The sequence below is a fragment of the Coffea arabica genome, chromosome 7e (assembly GCF_036785885.1).
Source record: "Coffea arabica cultivar ET-39 chromosome 7e, Coffea Arabica ET-39 HiFi, whole genome shotgun sequence".
Taxonomy (NCBI): domain Eukaryota; kingdom Viridiplantae; phylum Streptophyta; class Magnoliopsida; order Gentianales; family Rubiaceae; genus Coffea; species Coffea arabica.
Genome location: NC_092323.1, coordinates 985,670 through 1,001,883, shown reverse-complemented (window position 1 = coordinate 1,001,883; position 16,214 = coordinate 985,670). Strand labels below are relative to the sequence as shown.

Sequence of the window (16,214 nt, the reverse complement as noted above, 5' to 3'; positions counted from 1 at the left end):
TCAAGGCTTTTTGTTCTTCTTGACATATATTATTTTGGCATAAATTTTTTTGATTCTTAAAAAGAAATAGTTCGAGAAAGTTCAATTGGAAGAAATGAATTTCTAAACTTGCAGTTGCTTATTTATACCTTTTTCTATGAGATGTTGGAAATTTCTTCTACTGCATTGCTAGTCATAGTGTGCAGGTTTAGAAGAATTTATCTATCAATGGCACTCTTAAGGTCAAAGTAAAACCCTTCCTTAAAACTAGTCAGCCGATCTAAGGGTGCAATTTGATCAAAGGTCCAATCCATTGGGATCGGAGCTAGAACACTCATCAATTACCTATGGTAGGGATTAACGTGTTCGGGCCGAGTTGGGGCGCCGGGCCCGAGGCGCAGGGGATTAGTCGGGCCCCGTAAGGATTGACCCAAACACCCCTGTATCGACAAAAAAAAAAAAAAAAGGGATAGTTGAGTTTTTTCTTAACTTCATTTCCAATGGTAAAGATTCGACTCTTTCTCGCTCTCTCAAGCACCATACCCAACCTGCTAAAAGAATCATCACATTCAAACTGTTCAAACATGGGTTTGGTTGGACCTATACTTGATCGTTTGCATGCCTTTTGTTTTAGCTACATTCATTTGTTAACTTGGTAAGTTTTTGGCATGTTTTTAATAGATAAGTTTCTTTTTTCAACTTTATCTACAGTAATCCTTTAAAATACTCCAAAATTTTTAAAATTAATATCAACTGATTACTAAAATTGATTATAGGAGATGTCAACTGATTACTGAAATTGGTAATTGATGAGAACTAATTACTGATGACAAAGGAGTTGAGTTTTCGAATTTTGGCAAATGTCAAAGAACCTTGCTTCGTTGTATGAATGAATTGGGCCAAATTTTTTTTTTTGGATTAGTTTTTTTTTTTATGAATTTTTGCAACCCTTGAGAATTCTATATCGTAAACTCCATAGTTTGTAAATCTAAAAATGTAAATTCATAATAAATGTAATGAAAATAAATAAAAAAATTAAACACTTGAATAGACTCGTCAAGCACTTGAACCTGAAGCTAAGGAGCTCGAATTCTACTTGTTTGTCCATTTGAATAGCTTGAGCTTGACTCGAGTTTGATTAACACCAAACTTAAACTGAACTACTCGTGAATAACTCGTCACTAATAGTACTAAAGATGGGAGTTTTACAGTAATGTTTATAAAATGAAAAGGTAAAATATATTTGACACTATTGAATCACTCTTTAGTTCCCTCAACCAAATTTAAAAAAAAAAAAAAAAAAAAAAAAAACCACTCTTTAGTTTTGTCACAAGTTAGTGCAACAACCTTGGCTCATTGGGCGTGTTAGCTCAAACTTAAAGTACGCATGCAGTTCCACTTTGGCTTTTTGCAGCTTAATCAATCCCGAGTTTTTCAATTTTCAGTCGCCCCATTGAGTTCTGTCCCACCCTATCAAGGCCAACGAATTGTAGTCAAAGGCGGCCTTGTTCTCTGTTCAACTGATTAGAAATAGAACCCGATATTTTTGCGTGATACCGGGACACAATGCAGCACTATGGACTGGCTACCAAAGGGATACCAAGTACGCAAAATGTTATCAATAATTTGCTACCTCCAGATTGATAGGATGATTCAGATTGATAGGATGATTCATTGGACTACAGAACTACTACATCTGAAAGATTGGGTACAACTTTTCAAAGCTTCATTCCCTCCATTTTATAGTACAAGGTCTCCACATACTCTTAACCCCAAACTAACAGAGGGCCTTTGTCTCGGCTAGGATACCGGACATAAAAAGTTTGGGTCAAGTATATACACTGTTTGACTATACTAACCCTCCTCCTTCCCCATTCAGCCAAAACAGTTCTGTACATTATACAACCCATGTCATGTACAATATTGCCCATCCAGCAATTTAAACACATGCTCCACAGCTGAAAAATCAATGTCAAACCCATAACTCTGCCCACCATATTCAAAGTAGAGGTACCCTTTAGACGATGAAGGTGAAGGCAGGATCTGAGATACTTCTGGAAACTCGTTGCCTGGTGGTGAAAGAACATCTTTTTTCTTTAGCGACAAGTATATATCAGCTACTAGAAGCCAAACAAGATCGGGGTCTATGGATGCGAGACCCACAAGAGCATTTATAGCCGCGTCTCGAAGACCCATAACACCGCTACAAGCTATTCCTACTACAAGACCACTAACCTTCTTCAGGACTGCCTCTAAAGCCGAAGCGCTCCTTTTATTCTTAGCTATATCAGCAATCATGTTGAGCACCGCTGCCTGAACTTTTAGGTCAGATAGCTCGGCTACACTGCCCTCAGAAGAGAAGGAAACGCTCCCATAAGGAAGCTGCAAAGGAGTTCTATCCTCTCTTGAAATGGGCTTTTTCTCAAATGGGGATGAGCCTAGAAGTTTCCACAAGTGGATCCCATTGGTGTGAAAACGCCGAGAAAAGAAATCTCCTCCACAGATTTGCACCATGTTGCTAATTGTACATGAACACCTTTGGACAGCCTACGGGAATAACCAAATTGAGAAGTCAAAATCTGAGACACATGCAGAAGTGCAAATGAAGATAAAAACAATTAGTGCAAAACCAATTTGAAGGTGTCAACAAGCAACACCAACTTAACCATATCCTATGAAGACTGATCAGAGATAACCAATCGAAGAATTCTGATCTTCAAATCAACCTTAAGTCAGCCACTAAGTTGGTGTATTGCCAAATCAGGCACCTAACATCACCAGCTATAGCCAAAGGTACATGAGAACACCAAAGAAGAATCATGAGTTTTTGTTCTCATCAAAGCTTACAGCAGAAATGCCTAGTAAATGTTGATTAATGTAGGTTTACATTAATACTTTTAGAAAGAGTCTACTCATTCATACATGGATCAAGCAGATTTCCAAGAACCCAACCTCGCTCACTGAATGCTGTTTAGTGTAACAGCTATGTGGACATCTAAAATCCCTGATCACATATCTAACCTGGACATGAACACACACTTAATTGTTGATATCATGTAAACAATCCACCATACTAGGCTGCTTGGCCACTATTGTTTAAATGCAGTATACACCACAATGTTGGCAACAACGGACTAAGAAGACTTCAAAGATAGAAAGAAGTTATATCACACTTTTGGCAACAAACCTACTGAAAGTTATGGAACACTCACCACTGGATTCTTATTTCGAACACAAGCAATCAAGAAAGGCCAAATTTTGTTCATTGCAGGAAGCAATCTGTTCTCTCCAGCTTCATCCTCAGCTGCATCTAGTGCATCTCGAAGGTTATGAAGTGAATACAAGTCGAAGATTTGATGAAGTGCTGCTTTAGCTTTCTTCTCAAGCTTGTAGGCATCTTCCACCTTGGCAAGTGTCTCAATGGCATCCTAAATAAATTTAAAAACGAAGAAGAAGGAGAAGAAGAGCAATATAAAGCGAGAACTCATAATGTTAACCAAACCTCAAAATAAATCTATTATGCTATCTATACATTTCTTATACATCATAGATACAATTGTTAAAAGTCATCCTTTCATCTGGTATTTTCAATTCAGTGGTGGTTTATTGGGCATCTAAAATGCAGCAGCTATAGATAAGACTTAAAAGGGAGATAATATTGCTCTACAATGACCCTAGCTGGGGCAACTAGATGAGAGATCATTTCAGACCAACTTAAGATGAAAGATTTCTCTAATATTAGACGTTTTAAGAACAGCAATCCAGAATGTTTCCAAATTGGGTGTGTGTAATAAATCTAGTACTACAAGGGTACAATTGGAATAGGTGAATTTAATTCTAATTGAATAACTGTAAATTAGTTACACAATCCATTTGTCAGTTATATAGAGCTAGTTAAAATAGCTAGTGGGGACGAGTGGAAAGAACAAGGTGAATGTACATGCCACTTCTCATTTCTGTCTAATACAACATTCTCTTTCTTCCTCCTGCAATCTGCTTCATCTCCTTCTTCTCTCCCTATCCACTTCTCTCTTCCTTTCTTTTCAATTCTCTCTTAACTCCCACCACCAGCTGAATCTTTACAGTGAGCTATTTCAAGAAAGTGTTGCAGGCAACTGAATAAAAACTAATAATGCTCAAAAACCTATTAGAAAGTCTCTCTTATCTGGCACATGACAGAAAACTCATTTTACAAAACAATAAGTGCTTGGTACCATTAATACGTAGAAGAAAGATGCTAATAGTAGTATTGATCTGGAAACTGCAGAAGCAATACTCTGTCTAGCAAGTCTGCTAAGAAGGCAAAAGCAACCTCCTCAAGGTTCAAACAAAGATTTCTGATCAATGCAGTTAACGAAATACTGAGAAAATTAGATACTATAGAGAAAATTCCATACCTCAATTACATCAAGAGCTATCAAGCAAGCTGCTAGCATAGATGAAGCGAGAAGAGGAGCAGCAGCAATTAGACAAGAACCAGCAATTGATCCAACTATACTCCTACATCTTCTAGAATCATTCAATTTGAACAGAACTGATTCCCAATGCTGTATCTGTCTACTGTCATGATTGTAACAGATACCCACCTCTGTTTCCCAAAAAATATCAAGATGTCAAAATATTTAAGGGCATTCATTCTGTCATAGGTGACCATCTACATTATAAAAAAAAAGTAAGAACAGATGTCACTTACAATTTACACATGTTACAAACAAGAAGGCCATTGTTTTGTTGTAAAAAATGACATTTTGAAGAGCTACCTACTGGCACAACATAGAAATTCATCCCCCAGCAATCCTAAGAGTATCTTCCTTAGGGTTAAAAAAGAGATGAAATTACAAGTAAAGAAAAAAGGGAAAATGCATCTATTGTGTAAGCATGCTAAAATCATAAAGACACCAATTAGCAATAACGCACAGAAACAAACTTCAAAACAAAGACGATATTCATGAACTAATCACACAACTAGTTTGTCACAAGTATTTAAATCTAGAAGAATGTACAATGAGTTAATAACAGCAATTATTTTCAATTTGAAAACTCAAAAGTATATACCGTTACATACTAACCAGATCCTGGAAATGCAACTGTTCTCAGAAGTATGTATGTTTACAAATCAAGCATTTTTCACAAAACTTTCAGAGGTACTAACCAGATTCTGGGAATTCCACAGTTGCATCAACTTCAATGGATGATCTTGAAGAACAAAACTCATTCCCTTTTCTCTTCTCTAAATCTAAAATGTTGGATTTGATATCCTTGTATAATGCTTCTGCTTGATTTGGCAGAGTACAGGCCTCCTGTTTTGAAGCCTTACCTATTTCTGCCACTGCCTGAAAAAGTTTCGCAAAAGGAAAAGAAAAACAAGATCATTAAACCAATCTATTCTCCATGTAGATTAAAAAATGAAGCAATCAAACAGTCATAACAGGCTCCAGCAATTTCCATGAAAAAGCTTTGTCCTATGACCATCTATGATATGTAGAGGGAACAACAATTATGATGCTGTGTGGATGCAGAAAGTCATGGATGAGTACACAGAGATTACCTTTAAGAAGGGAACAGTCAAATCTGGGTGCTGGTGTCTGCCAAGAATTTCAAGTTCCAAAGAAACAGCGCGCATCTGTAAATTGTTCACCACGTCAGACCCTAGGTGGAGCAGTTTGAGTAATGATAACAATTGATATGGAGAGGCAGGCAAGTACTGTCAAACATTAAAAAAAAAAAAAAAAAAAAAAAAAAAAAAAAAAAGCTTTTCTGCTGCAATATGTTGAAACTGGAAAAGTGAACCCATACCGGCTCCTCCAACAACGGTAGTATTTTATGAGCTACTCCGATATAGGAAAGAATTGCAGCAAGTACGTTTGGCATGTGAGGATTAAGATCCAAATGACGCAGTTGCCGGCATATTGAGTCTATTACATAGTCTGAATTTGCCAGAACTAAATGGCCCACCTACAACATATTTAAAAACTTAATGTAACTAACAACAAAATCCACCAATTCTCAAGAAATGCAACCCCTACCGTTGGGTAATCAAGTGTAGCAGCCATAATGTGTAAGACAGCATCAGATGCACTTTTAACTTCAAAATTAGAGCATATAAGATTCTCCAGCAACATAAAGAGAGAGGAGTGAAGAAACCCAGAAGAAGAAAATTCTTTCCCAAGGCACATTGTGAGGACACCAATTCCTTCAATGATAACCTGTTTAAGAAATAATAAATTCAAATCAACATTGATAATAGAGGCCCAACAACTTGTAGTGATATTGTTTAAAAAAAAAATTTAAGAAGAAGAGATATATTTCCTGGTGAAGCACAGCATTATCATTGAAGAAATGCAAAGCTAAAGCTCTGCCGCCACTATAAGACTGTATACTAGAATCTGTATGATCAAGTGGGAGAGTCCACACTTCAGGAGAAAGATATTCATGTAATACACTCCCAATACTGTGAATTAAGTTATTCCTAGCCCTGCTATGGTTACAAACATGCCAAAGGTTGTTATCTGGCACAGGTTGATCACACTTGCACGGCTGAGCATAACCATTTGCATCACATTCCTCAATCTCTTGCCATTTCAAATTGGAGTGCTGAAACATTCTTCCAAAGCTACTAATTGCTTGATCTGAAAGACCATAAATCATTTCATTTAGAATGCATACAGCAGTACTAGCCTGTCGCACCAGCTGTCCTGATCCCGTTCTATTATACCAAGACTCCCAGCTTTCCATACTGCATTCCCTAGTCCGAATCTCAGAAATCAATTTACGCAAGTAACCAAGGGGAATATCAATCGTGACAGAGAGAGATCCTTCGTTTTGGGAGTCTAGTCAAAAGAAAAGAAGATAACCAGGCTTAAGTAGAAATCACAACCAAAACAACAAAGAACAAACAAATAGTTCATGAAACAAAATCAACCTGTAAACAATGATAATCCTACAAGTCTAAGAACTGCTGCAAGCACCTTATACAGCTTCTGACCACTTATATAAGCGAACCAAGGTGGCAAGCCTGGCAGCACATAGGCATTTGACACATTTTTTGGTGGGTAAGGTACTTTGGTGGTTTCAGGGGACTCGAAACCTTCAGAACCAGCATTCCTCATAGATTTCATCTCTGCAATCGAATGCATATACCCTGCTGAAGGTGGTTTTGCTGCAACAAGCTTGTCAAGTGAGCCGGAAAATGTGGTATTCGGACTCAGGCAGAGGGCAAAAATATCCAAGAATCGAGCAGCAGTCACCTGAAAACCCATCAGAAGACAATAATGCTGACTTTTATCCATAAAATAAACAAATAAATGGAAGCCCATTGAACAATTTGCAACAGGACAAGCAAAAGTAATACATGCAATAGAACTGATGTGTTATTCCCTTTATGAACTAAAAATTAAGTTAAAAGAGGTCACAACTACGTCAAGGAATTGATGATCTGCCAATCTAAGAGACATAAAAACTAGGTTTTCTAACTCGTCTAATAGAAATGCCCATGATACAAGGGAGGTCCAAAACTAGGGCTCCATTTGGATCAGCTGTTTTTAAGGGTGTTTTTCAAAAATTTTACTGTAGCAGAGTTTTTAGAGTATATTTTGGGATATTTTTAGAAAATATTTTGGAATATTTAACAGTAGTAGAGTTTTTAAAATATATTTTGGGATATTTTTAAACATTAAAAAAAATTAGACTACTTTTTAGAGTACCTTTTAGAGTACTTTTTAAAAATTTTATTTGAAAAACTAGTTTCTCTAACCCTTATCTGATAGAAAGGCCCTCAAGAAGTGTAAAATGAGAAAAGAAAACTGGATCCCACGTACAGAAGACTGAAGTAGGTGGATGGCCACAAATCGTGGACCTGAGAAATATATCACTACAAGTAACTTCCGGGCATGTGATAGAGCCATTGACTCATTGTTTCCCAACACTGCATGTGGAATCTTGTCAATGAGCCTGAATAGATTTCAAACCAAGTAGCATATCATATTTCCGAAAACAAGGATGCGATTTCAGAATAATTTGTTCCTCAGAAGTACAATGAACCTGCTAAAGATGGCATCAAAATCATGTTCCAGATGTTCCCTATTTGATGAAAACAAATATCCAAAGAACACCTGTGCGGCAGAGGATACTTCCTCAGAGTCGTCACAAACAAGAACACAAATGCATTCCTGCATTATTAATAGTGAAGTGTCAGTCAAAGCCTAATGCCCACTAGTAATATATAACAAAACTCACATAAGAGCCATACCGACTAAGCTTAATTTGCTTCCAACTCACCAAAAGCAACAATCTGCTTCCTCTTAATGTGTAACTGCAACTTAATAAAAGTGTCTGCATGGCTGCTAAAATTCCCAGTCTCACCTTCTTCGATGGATGACAAGAAAGCTGAAGAATATGGAACAACTTAGTTATACAATGTGAGGGGAAAAAATTGCACCAAATCGTGACCTAAAAGATAAAATATATGTAGATTATATATATATATATATCCAAACCTACATGGGGAAAAGTTTTAGACAAGATTTTATTTATGTGAGCTGAAGCATTGATGATCCAATCCTTTGAACGTTCAACACGAAAAGCCCCTCTCGTTCCTTCAGGATTCACACTCACACTCTTTCTGATGTCAGGCATTGATGTACTCTTTTGAACAGCTTCACTCACATTGTGAACCACAACTTCACCCTGATCTTGAGTCTTTGAAGCCAGGTGACGAAGTTCATCCAGAAAGGAAACAAGGGGCTTCTCCTTGCATATGTGATGGACAATACTATCATCCGGAAATTGACTAAGACTAGGAAGATTTTGATCATCCTTCAGAACAATTGAAAGAAATTCTGCCAAACTCCGGATTGCTTGGTCTAAAGCTTCAGTATTTCCTGCAGCCCCACTAACCATTGTTTTGGACATATGCAGAACTTTGCCAATTTGACTAATGACACCTGGTAAAAAGAAAGCCAATGCATCTGCATTACCAACCTGCAAGAGACCACATAAGATTGATCAATACAAGGTTGTTAAATGAGCCAATATCACTGGATGGATGCCTTTACAGAATCTCAGCTCTCAAATCATGTAAACCGAATAACCAATTTCCTAGAAGATCTCCTGAATTTTGATGTATATACCTCATGATCATACGATCTCCAGCTAATCTAATCTCAAGCTACATTTGAAAAATAAACCCATTGAGTAGCTCTGTTCAGTTAACCAGTAAAATTTTCAGGAACATTACTGAAGCCTTCCACTAAAGACAGCTAATAACAAATGCAACAGAAACCATGCAAATGCCAAAAAGTACAACAAAAGACCTTAGCAATAAGCACACGAAGTGTTTTGAAAGCTTCCACGCGAAGTGTTGCGCTGCCTCGATGCCCTCGTGCTGCCTCCACATCAGCAGCCTTGATTCCCAACAACAAAATGATTTAAAAGATACTTACATGCATATATAGTAAAACTAGTTAAAATAAGGTGAAAAAAATAGATAATAACCTTAAGAAGAAGTGATAGCCAATGTCCAACAGCAGCTGAAGCAGACTCAGATTGGAGAAATGCAAGCAAACATTGCTCTGCCTCTGAAGCAGGTTTTGAGACAGAATCCTTTCTAACTAGTTGTACAGGCAAACCAACAACTTGTTTACATTGGCACAACTCATCAATACAAGGATCCAGACAAAGTAGCAAGGCTCTGAAACATTTTATTATGCCAACACGGAATTCTTCTGGTGCTTCTGATGGAGAAAGTAATGCACCATTAGTCAGTTTCTTCAGCAAGACAACCATCTGAAAAAGTAAGTGTAGAAATCCAGATGAGGGAAATAATGTTTTAAATACAATGACTTAACAGTAAATTATTGAAGAGAAATGACTCAAAATTTGAAGGAACATGAAAAATTCTTGAACAGAAAAGAAGCACCAATAAATTGAAGAATGCACACTCACATACAGACTGCACTGCTGCATTTGCAATAATACTACCCCGTAGTAAACCAGAGTAATCTTAGACGGGCTCTTTAGCATCTAATGAGTACGTGAGGTAAATATTGTACAGTCCTTTGGATAGGCTCAAATGGGGCACTACAAATCCCATCACAGAAAAGGGTAGTACAATATTGAGTGAGAGGAGAATCATTCTCTTTGGAACACAACCAGTTGTTAGCTTCATGCTTTAAAGAAGAAGAAGCCTGACCAAAAAAAAAGTACAAGGAACAAAACAGAGCACATAAATGAGGCTGCTTCTGAAATGCTACCACTCCATCAGATTATGTCATATTCAAGGAGCTAGGAAATGGGAAAAATAAGCTGAAGGGAATCATAAAGTCAATTGTTAATATCTCATTCAGAGATATGTGTAATTCAGAAGCATCCTAATTCTATCCCGTCAAAGCAGACAAACTAGCCATCATCATCAAGCCCTGAGCAATCCGCAGATTAGGGTTTACAGTTTTGAAAGACACACGAAACAAATATAGAGAGATGATGAACAGCTAAGTGTAAAGCTTCGGTTTTGCTTAAATGGCATAACAAGTCACCTGATCCACAGATCCCAAAGCACATTTAGTGAGAAGTTCCTCCAGACAATCAAGCACAGCTTCAGCTACATGATCACTGACTTGGGGGGGAGCTTTGGGGGCACCAGACATGAATGAACTTCCATCAGGATCATCACCTTTAGGCAAAGCTCGACAACCCACTGCTGCATCCAACAGAAGCAGCAAAGGAAACAATATGTAGCTGCAAACAAGAAAGATGGGTCATAAGTCAGCATGCCAAAGCAAACAAAAACCTTAAAAAGGATTGTAGTCGTATTGATTTCGGTTTTCGTACTACATTGTTAATGTAGTTTTAAAAAAAAAAAAAAAGATAAAAATATTGACATTAAAATGCAGCCTAGCCCGTAGTAATTACATTAAAGATTTCTTTTTTATTTCACAGCATCTTAGCCTAGAAAGGTGTTTTTCCGTTTAAACTTTAAAGTGTTTTTTTTTTCTTAAAAGAAAAAACAAAATTCTGAGACTAAACTACTATTGTTTATGGAATTACATCCCGCAAAGTCATAATCAACTGATGCCCAGAGAGTGATAAATTTTTCCTGCATTAAATTTGAGTAATCGCAAACAAACAGCAATGGAAGGTGGAAGGGGCAGAGAGAGAGAGGAAAAAGAAAAGAGTACTCGAAGAAAGGCTGGAGAGAAGATGCAGGGGAGCAACGAAGAAGCTGGAGGAGTTGACAAGGAGGCGAGGAAGAAGAAGAATTGTTCTTCCTCTGCTTGTGAGGGTTGTGGAGGAGTTCAAGCAACTGTAAGCAATAATACTTGAGTTCTGGAAATATGGTGGGAGTGCTTCCTGAAAAATCTTGTCCGTTGCCGCCCAACCCGCCATTGAAATTGCTGTCTTCTTCCTCTTCTTCAATCTTTCCCATTTGCCAAATTCACTACTAGTGGTACCACCAGTTTGATAATCTGAGGACCCTCCTCAAACTGCTCTTCTCTTCGTCGTGGAATCCCAGCAGCAGCTTCCAAATTCCAAATTAGTACCACTCTCTTCTCTTCCGATTAAGTATTATTTATTAACCATACGATACCTATGACGGTGAACCTGACAAGACTCTGGTGGCAATCAGGTAGTTTGAGTTTTCATGGGCCGATTGTTCTTGGATGGTGGGATGACTGCGATACAGTTTTTCTGGGCCTCACATCCCAAATTACTGGTGGGCCGCGAGTAAAAATCCAAAAGACGAAATGATTGCATTGCGGGCCATGAATGATGAAAAAAGAAACGAAGCGTCCCGAAAACCCAAAAAAAAAAACGCCTCACTTCTTTTTCTTTTTTCTTTTTTGGGCTCAAAAACCCTCATATCTTGTTTTTGCTTCTTACCAAATACGCCATCATGTTACTCCACGTGTAGAATAAAAGTGGAAATATGACAGTAAACTATTGGCCACCATTTCATCATTGGATTTTCTTGATTAGTCTTTTTTTCTTCTTTAACTGGGAAACTAAGCATGCTACTAATAATTCTGTGGTTCTTTCGAGTTAAAAAGAACTGCTCCTGTGTTGTAGCTATGGTCCACAGCTACCGGTCATAACATTTTAGGGATCATCAAAGAGTAAGTAGCGGTCCAGAAACAATTACTAGTAACACTGTAGCTCCTATGATTTTGCAGCTCCGCGAAAACAGAGAAATGGAAAGGCGTGCTCTTGTTCCCTGACTGACTTCTTCTGATTCGAGTTGAAGGGGTAAAAAAAAAAAAAGATATTTGTCAGCAACAAGAAGAATTGGATGATGCATGCTTTCAGAGCATTTTCAAACTGTAGAGCAGCAAAATCTGACCCCCCCGGCCACTAATTTTTCCTCAAGATATCAACACCAACATCTAAGACTTTAGCAGCCATATTCACTTCGTCTTTGTCCACAACGTTTTTTCCATTTTCATTGCCCATCCTCATAGGGTATGGTTTCTACACGTAGATGTTTTTTCATGAAAACTAAAGATATTACTGCATCCGTCAACTTCAAGACTTGCCCTAACCTACAGTTTCTTGGTACTATCATTTTCTAAAATGTGGGGACTGGGGAAGCTGTATTATATAGACTATAAATTCTCCACATGCCTACGGTTACTGCTCAGTGCTGGTTAGTGAGGAATATCACCAACCCACTACTACTAGCTAGTTTCAGACTCAACACATAATGTCAATGGATACTGCATTACTGTGGTATCTCTTCGTTAGTCTTAGTCTAAGGTACAATCTCTGGAGAATGACAGATACCAGATCATACATGAGAATGCCCTGTGTTTGTACTTTTGTATGTATACCTCTGTTTCATGTGAAAGGATTCCTAGTTATTACTAATTCACTAGCTAGATAACAAAGTTTGTCAATGCCAAGTTCGGTGATCTCCACGAATCACAAGTTCCAAGTTTGACTTCAGATACCAAAGTTTTGAGGCGAAGAAGGCCACATTGAAAAGTAAGCCATAGCAGCTGGATCAAATTCTGGCCTAGACATCATCTCATCGTCTGAAGTATCTGTGACTAATTGCTGCTGCTGCTGTTCTGCGCCTGCACCCTTTTGTGGACATTCCCCATCATTCCCTCCAACGAGTCCAAGTTCATTTTCCAAGTATCTCAACCACCTCTTGTATTCATGAACATCTTCCTGATGGTTTTCTCCAAAGTTCGAGCTCTGGGAGACCCCATGTTCCTGCTGTGGTTGACATTCAGTGGGCTTATCCATAGGATCTAAACCGTCCAAAAAGTTCCAAAAATCAGCATCCGGCTCCAGTGGGATCTCCATGGTATTCCCATCTTGAGCCATTTCTTTAGGTTCCTCGGTCGTGGTCTTTCGAACCTCAGGAGAAGCCTTTGAATTAATGCAGCTGTCGAGCGAGCAGGTTTCTTCAGCAGGTTGGCCGAAGTTTTCCAGATTAGGTGCATTTGGATGAGTTGGCGAAATGCACGGTTCCTGCTGCTCATCAACTTTGGAGTGTAGGCCCTCCTGATCGCCCCCAGGTCCTTTTTCCGTATTCAGCTCCCCGTAAGAGATGCAGGAACTGGAGGAAGGAGAAGGCGAAGCAGAATAACTTGTGAATGAGTTGCTAGTTTCAATTTTTTGATGACAGTTAGCATCATCATTTCCAATAACCAGTCTTTTCTTCAAATGCGTATTCCAAACATTCTTGATCTCATTGTCAGTTCTTCCTGGTAAATGAGATGCAATTTTAGACCACCTGCCACAGGGAATGAGTTTGTCAAATATAAAATTAAAAAAAAAAGAGGATCATACAGCATATAGCATATAGAGATGATGTAAAAATTTGTCAAAAGTCAGCAAAAAGAAACTCAAAAACTGGTACTAGTATCATACTTGTTTCCCAGAGCGTTATGCAAGTTAATGATGGTTTGCTCTTCTTCAGGGGTGAAGTTGCCTCGCTTGACGTCAGGTCTTAGGTAATTAATCCACCTCAATCGACAGCTCTTTCCACATCGCAACAGCCCTGTGGCGGAGAGTAGAGTATGAGAAGAGAAGATTACTACTGTTACTGGTAATGACAGAAGTGAACATCATCATCATCACAATAACAAACAAAACAGTGATGAATATGGACTTTTTGTAGATTCCTGATTCTGTTTCTCCCCACCCCCCAACCACTCTTCCTGGTCCTAGTTAACAAATACCGTAAGAGGTATTTTCACCGATTGACATACATTTCCTTGTGCACCTACCTAATATTAATTAGATGGAGATTTGGTACAGGACTGAATTATTAAGTCAGCTGTAGACCTCAGATGATTAAGTAAAAACTGGAGAATTTGAATTTGTTTCGCCACGTTTTCTTTTTTTTTTTTTTTTTTTGCTTTGGCAACGACTTATTCAGCTTTGAATGGACTGCCTCCTCAGGAGCAGGCATTATAATATGGAGTAGCTTTTTTGTACAAAGGAAAGATTGAAACGGACGACTAAAAATTATTCTCGAACTTAATACTATAATAATAGCAGTACTCACCCCTCACCAGTTACCACTACATATCGACCAACAGTAGTAAACTGATGAGGACGGGGCAGTTAGAAAAAAAAAAAAAAAACCAATCTCACGAGCTGGCTGAACAGTTCCATTGAAGGCAAAATTTATTCTCCAATTTTTGCAGAGGTTAAGTCTATTATTATTAACTAATTAATGAGGCATCAACAAAAACACGAAGCTACTATACACAGAAAACAAGCTGCGTAGGTTACGGATTTGTGATGCATTTCCAAAGCTTAGTTGCACCTCACAAATCATCTGAATAACGTGAAAAAAAAAAAAACATATTGAAAAGTTAGCAATTTGAGTCGGCATAAACTCTCTAGTTTTGTTTGGAAGGAAAAGTCCACAACTAATTGGGCCAGAGACAGATGTATATTACACCGTAAAAGCAAAGCCATTACCTTTTTTGTTGTTGTTGTTTTTGTTTGGGTGCCCGAGCGATAACACTCCATGAATAACCCATTTCTGCAACTACTACTAAGCATTGTGCAAATGTACAAGACAATGGCGGTGATTAAAGGGACGATACGATTCCAAAATGGTTTTGTGGAGATTTTATTTTGCATGGCTGGAAATAATCAGACCGAAATGCAATGCAAGAGAAACAATAACTTAGCTACCCCATGAATTCAATCTGCAGCACAACATCAACATTAATCCGGCGGACGCATGCGCGTAGGAAGGCCGACGACTACGCTCCTAAGCTCCTTTACTAGACAGCGAGTGAAGTGCATAAGCCCAATTCAGATAGGGGGATCATGGGTCTCGAATCGAAGTGGATATACAGGTCTTAATTGAGGACTTCAAATGACGAAGGTTGAATTCCCCGAACCCCATTAATTTCCTCATCTTCTTCTTTCGGGTCGCCCGTTCCATTATGAAAATAGAACTCACAAACGACAGATGATCATCCAAAAAAAATGCGAAGAAAAGAGAGAGAGAGAGAGAGAGAGTTTGTACTTGTGCATCAATGAATGCATGGCTATTTGGTTGATGTTATACATACTTTTTTTCATTAAAAAAAAAAAAATTTTTTTTTTATTACTTTGGCTGATGAGATCATGAGAGACACAAATTAAGGATGAATCAAAAAAAAGGGGGGGGGGGGGGGGGGAAGGGGTGGCTGATTGATGATTACCAGCTTGTTTTGGAAGAGCACGCCAGTTAGCATGGCCTTGCTTCTGAATGAAAGAGATGAGCCTATAATCCTCGGCAGGACTCCAAGGCCCCTTCTTGACTTTGCTCTTATCACAGCAAGGAGCCCTTCCCCTTCCCATCTGGAATCGGCTGGATTCGATGCAGTCAGCAAGAAAAGAACAGCACGTAAGTACTCCTAAAACAAAAGTGGCAGTGGATTGGCTAATTAATTAGCTGAGACAGAGAGAGATAAGAGAGGAACGTCCTCAGTTGTCGTGGATCCTCCTCCTCAGTCTTCCCATGCTTTGTCTTTTTATCGCCGCCTAGCTGCTTCTCTCGTGCCCGCCCTTTATAGGTAGAAGAGAGAATTCACTTATAATGTATAGTAATAATAATAATAATAATTACCAGTATATGGCATGACCGACCAAACAGGGTAAGTTCCCTCAAATTATTTATTTGACATAATTATTGGATACTCAAAAAATTTCCTTTTTTTTACTATTTTCATATGGCAAATTTTTATTACAAATTTTGAAGATTTTGCCTTGCGTCTTATTTTGGT

General features: G+C 38.3%; 2 protein-coding genes across 3 annotated transcripts; both read right to left on the bottom strand.

Annotated features, from left to right (window-relative positions):
• Positions 1 to 1,683: 1,683 nt before the first annotated feature.
• Positions 1,684 to 11,572, bottom strand: LOC113690292 (uncharacterized). Of its 2 annotated transcripts, none has more exons than XM_072060286.1 (17): positions 11,154 to 11,572; positions 10,512 to 10,713; positions 9,472 to 9,762; positions 9,291 to 9,380; positions 8,479 to 8,958; positions 8,257 to 8,364; positions 8,020 to 8,147; positions 7,797 to 7,929; positions 6,902 to 7,226; positions 6,292 to 6,809; positions 6,006 to 6,188; positions 5,776 to 5,934; positions 5,528 to 5,602; positions 5,132 to 5,312; positions 4,377 to 4,567; positions 3,192 to 3,407; positions 1,684 to 2,526 (listed from the first exon to the last, which is right to left on the bottom strand). In XM_072060286.1, the coding sequence occupies exons 1-17, from the start codon at positions 11,399 to 11,401 to the stop codon at positions 1,891 to 1,893; spliced, it is 4,164 nt and encodes a 1,387-aa protein (XP_071916387.1). In that variant the 5' UTR covers positions 11,402 to 11,572; the 3' UTR covers positions 1,684 to 1,890. The 2 variants fall into 2 exon arrangements, with proteins under 2 accessions (XP_071916387.1, XP_071916388.1); XM_072060287.1 differs by lacking the exon at positions 11,154 to 11,572 and adding an exon at positions 9,922 to 10,163 and having other exon boundaries at positions 10,512 to 10,649.
• Positions 11,573 to 12,671: 1,099 nt separating this feature from the next.
• LOC113689661 (transcription factor MYB63-like) lies at positions 12,672 to 15,992 on the bottom strand. The gene is made up of 3 exons (XM_072060498.1): positions 15,651 to 15,992; positions 13,852 to 13,981; positions 12,672 to 13,714 (listed from the first exon to the last, which is right to left on the bottom strand). The coding sequence occupies exons 1-3, from the start codon at positions 15,787 to 15,789 to the stop codon at positions 12,913 to 12,915; spliced, it is 1,071 nt and encodes a 356-aa protein (XP_071916599.1). The 5' UTR covers positions 15,790 to 15,992; the 3' UTR covers positions 12,672 to 12,912.
• Positions 15,993 to 16,214: the final 222 nt, after the last annotated feature.

What these genes read in the sequence shown, in the direction of transcription:
- LOC113690292 (XM_072060286.1), bottom strand. Translation starts at nt 11,401, where the DNA reads ATGGGAAAGATTGAAGAAGAGGAAGAAGACAGCAATTTCAATGGCGGG. An exon ending in GAAGCAGATTGTTGCTTTTG is followed by an intron (nt 8,148 to 8,256) that starts GTGAGTTGGAAG and finishes TTAATAATGCAG; the next exon opens with GAATGCATTTGTGTTCTTGT. An exon ending in TACCGTTGTTGGAGGAGCCG is followed by an intron (nt 5,603 to 5,775) that starts GTATGGGTTCAC and finishes AACAATTTACAG; the next exon opens with ATGCGCGCTGTTTCTTTGGA.
- LOC113689661 (XM_072060498.1), bottom strand. Translation starts at nt 15,789, where the DNA reads ATGGGAAGGGGAAGGGCTCCTTGCTGTGATAAGAGCAAAGTCAAGAAG. An exon ending in TGCTCTTCCAAAACAAGCTG is followed by an intron (nt 13,982 to 15,650) that starts GTAATCATCAAT and finishes TCTCCGCCACAG; the next exon opens with GGCTGTTGCGATGTGGAAAG. An exon ending in CATAACGCTCTGGGAAACAA is followed by an intron (nt 13,715 to 13,851) that starts GTATGATACTAG and finishes TCCCTGTGGCAG; the next exon opens with GTGGTCTAAAATTGCATCTC.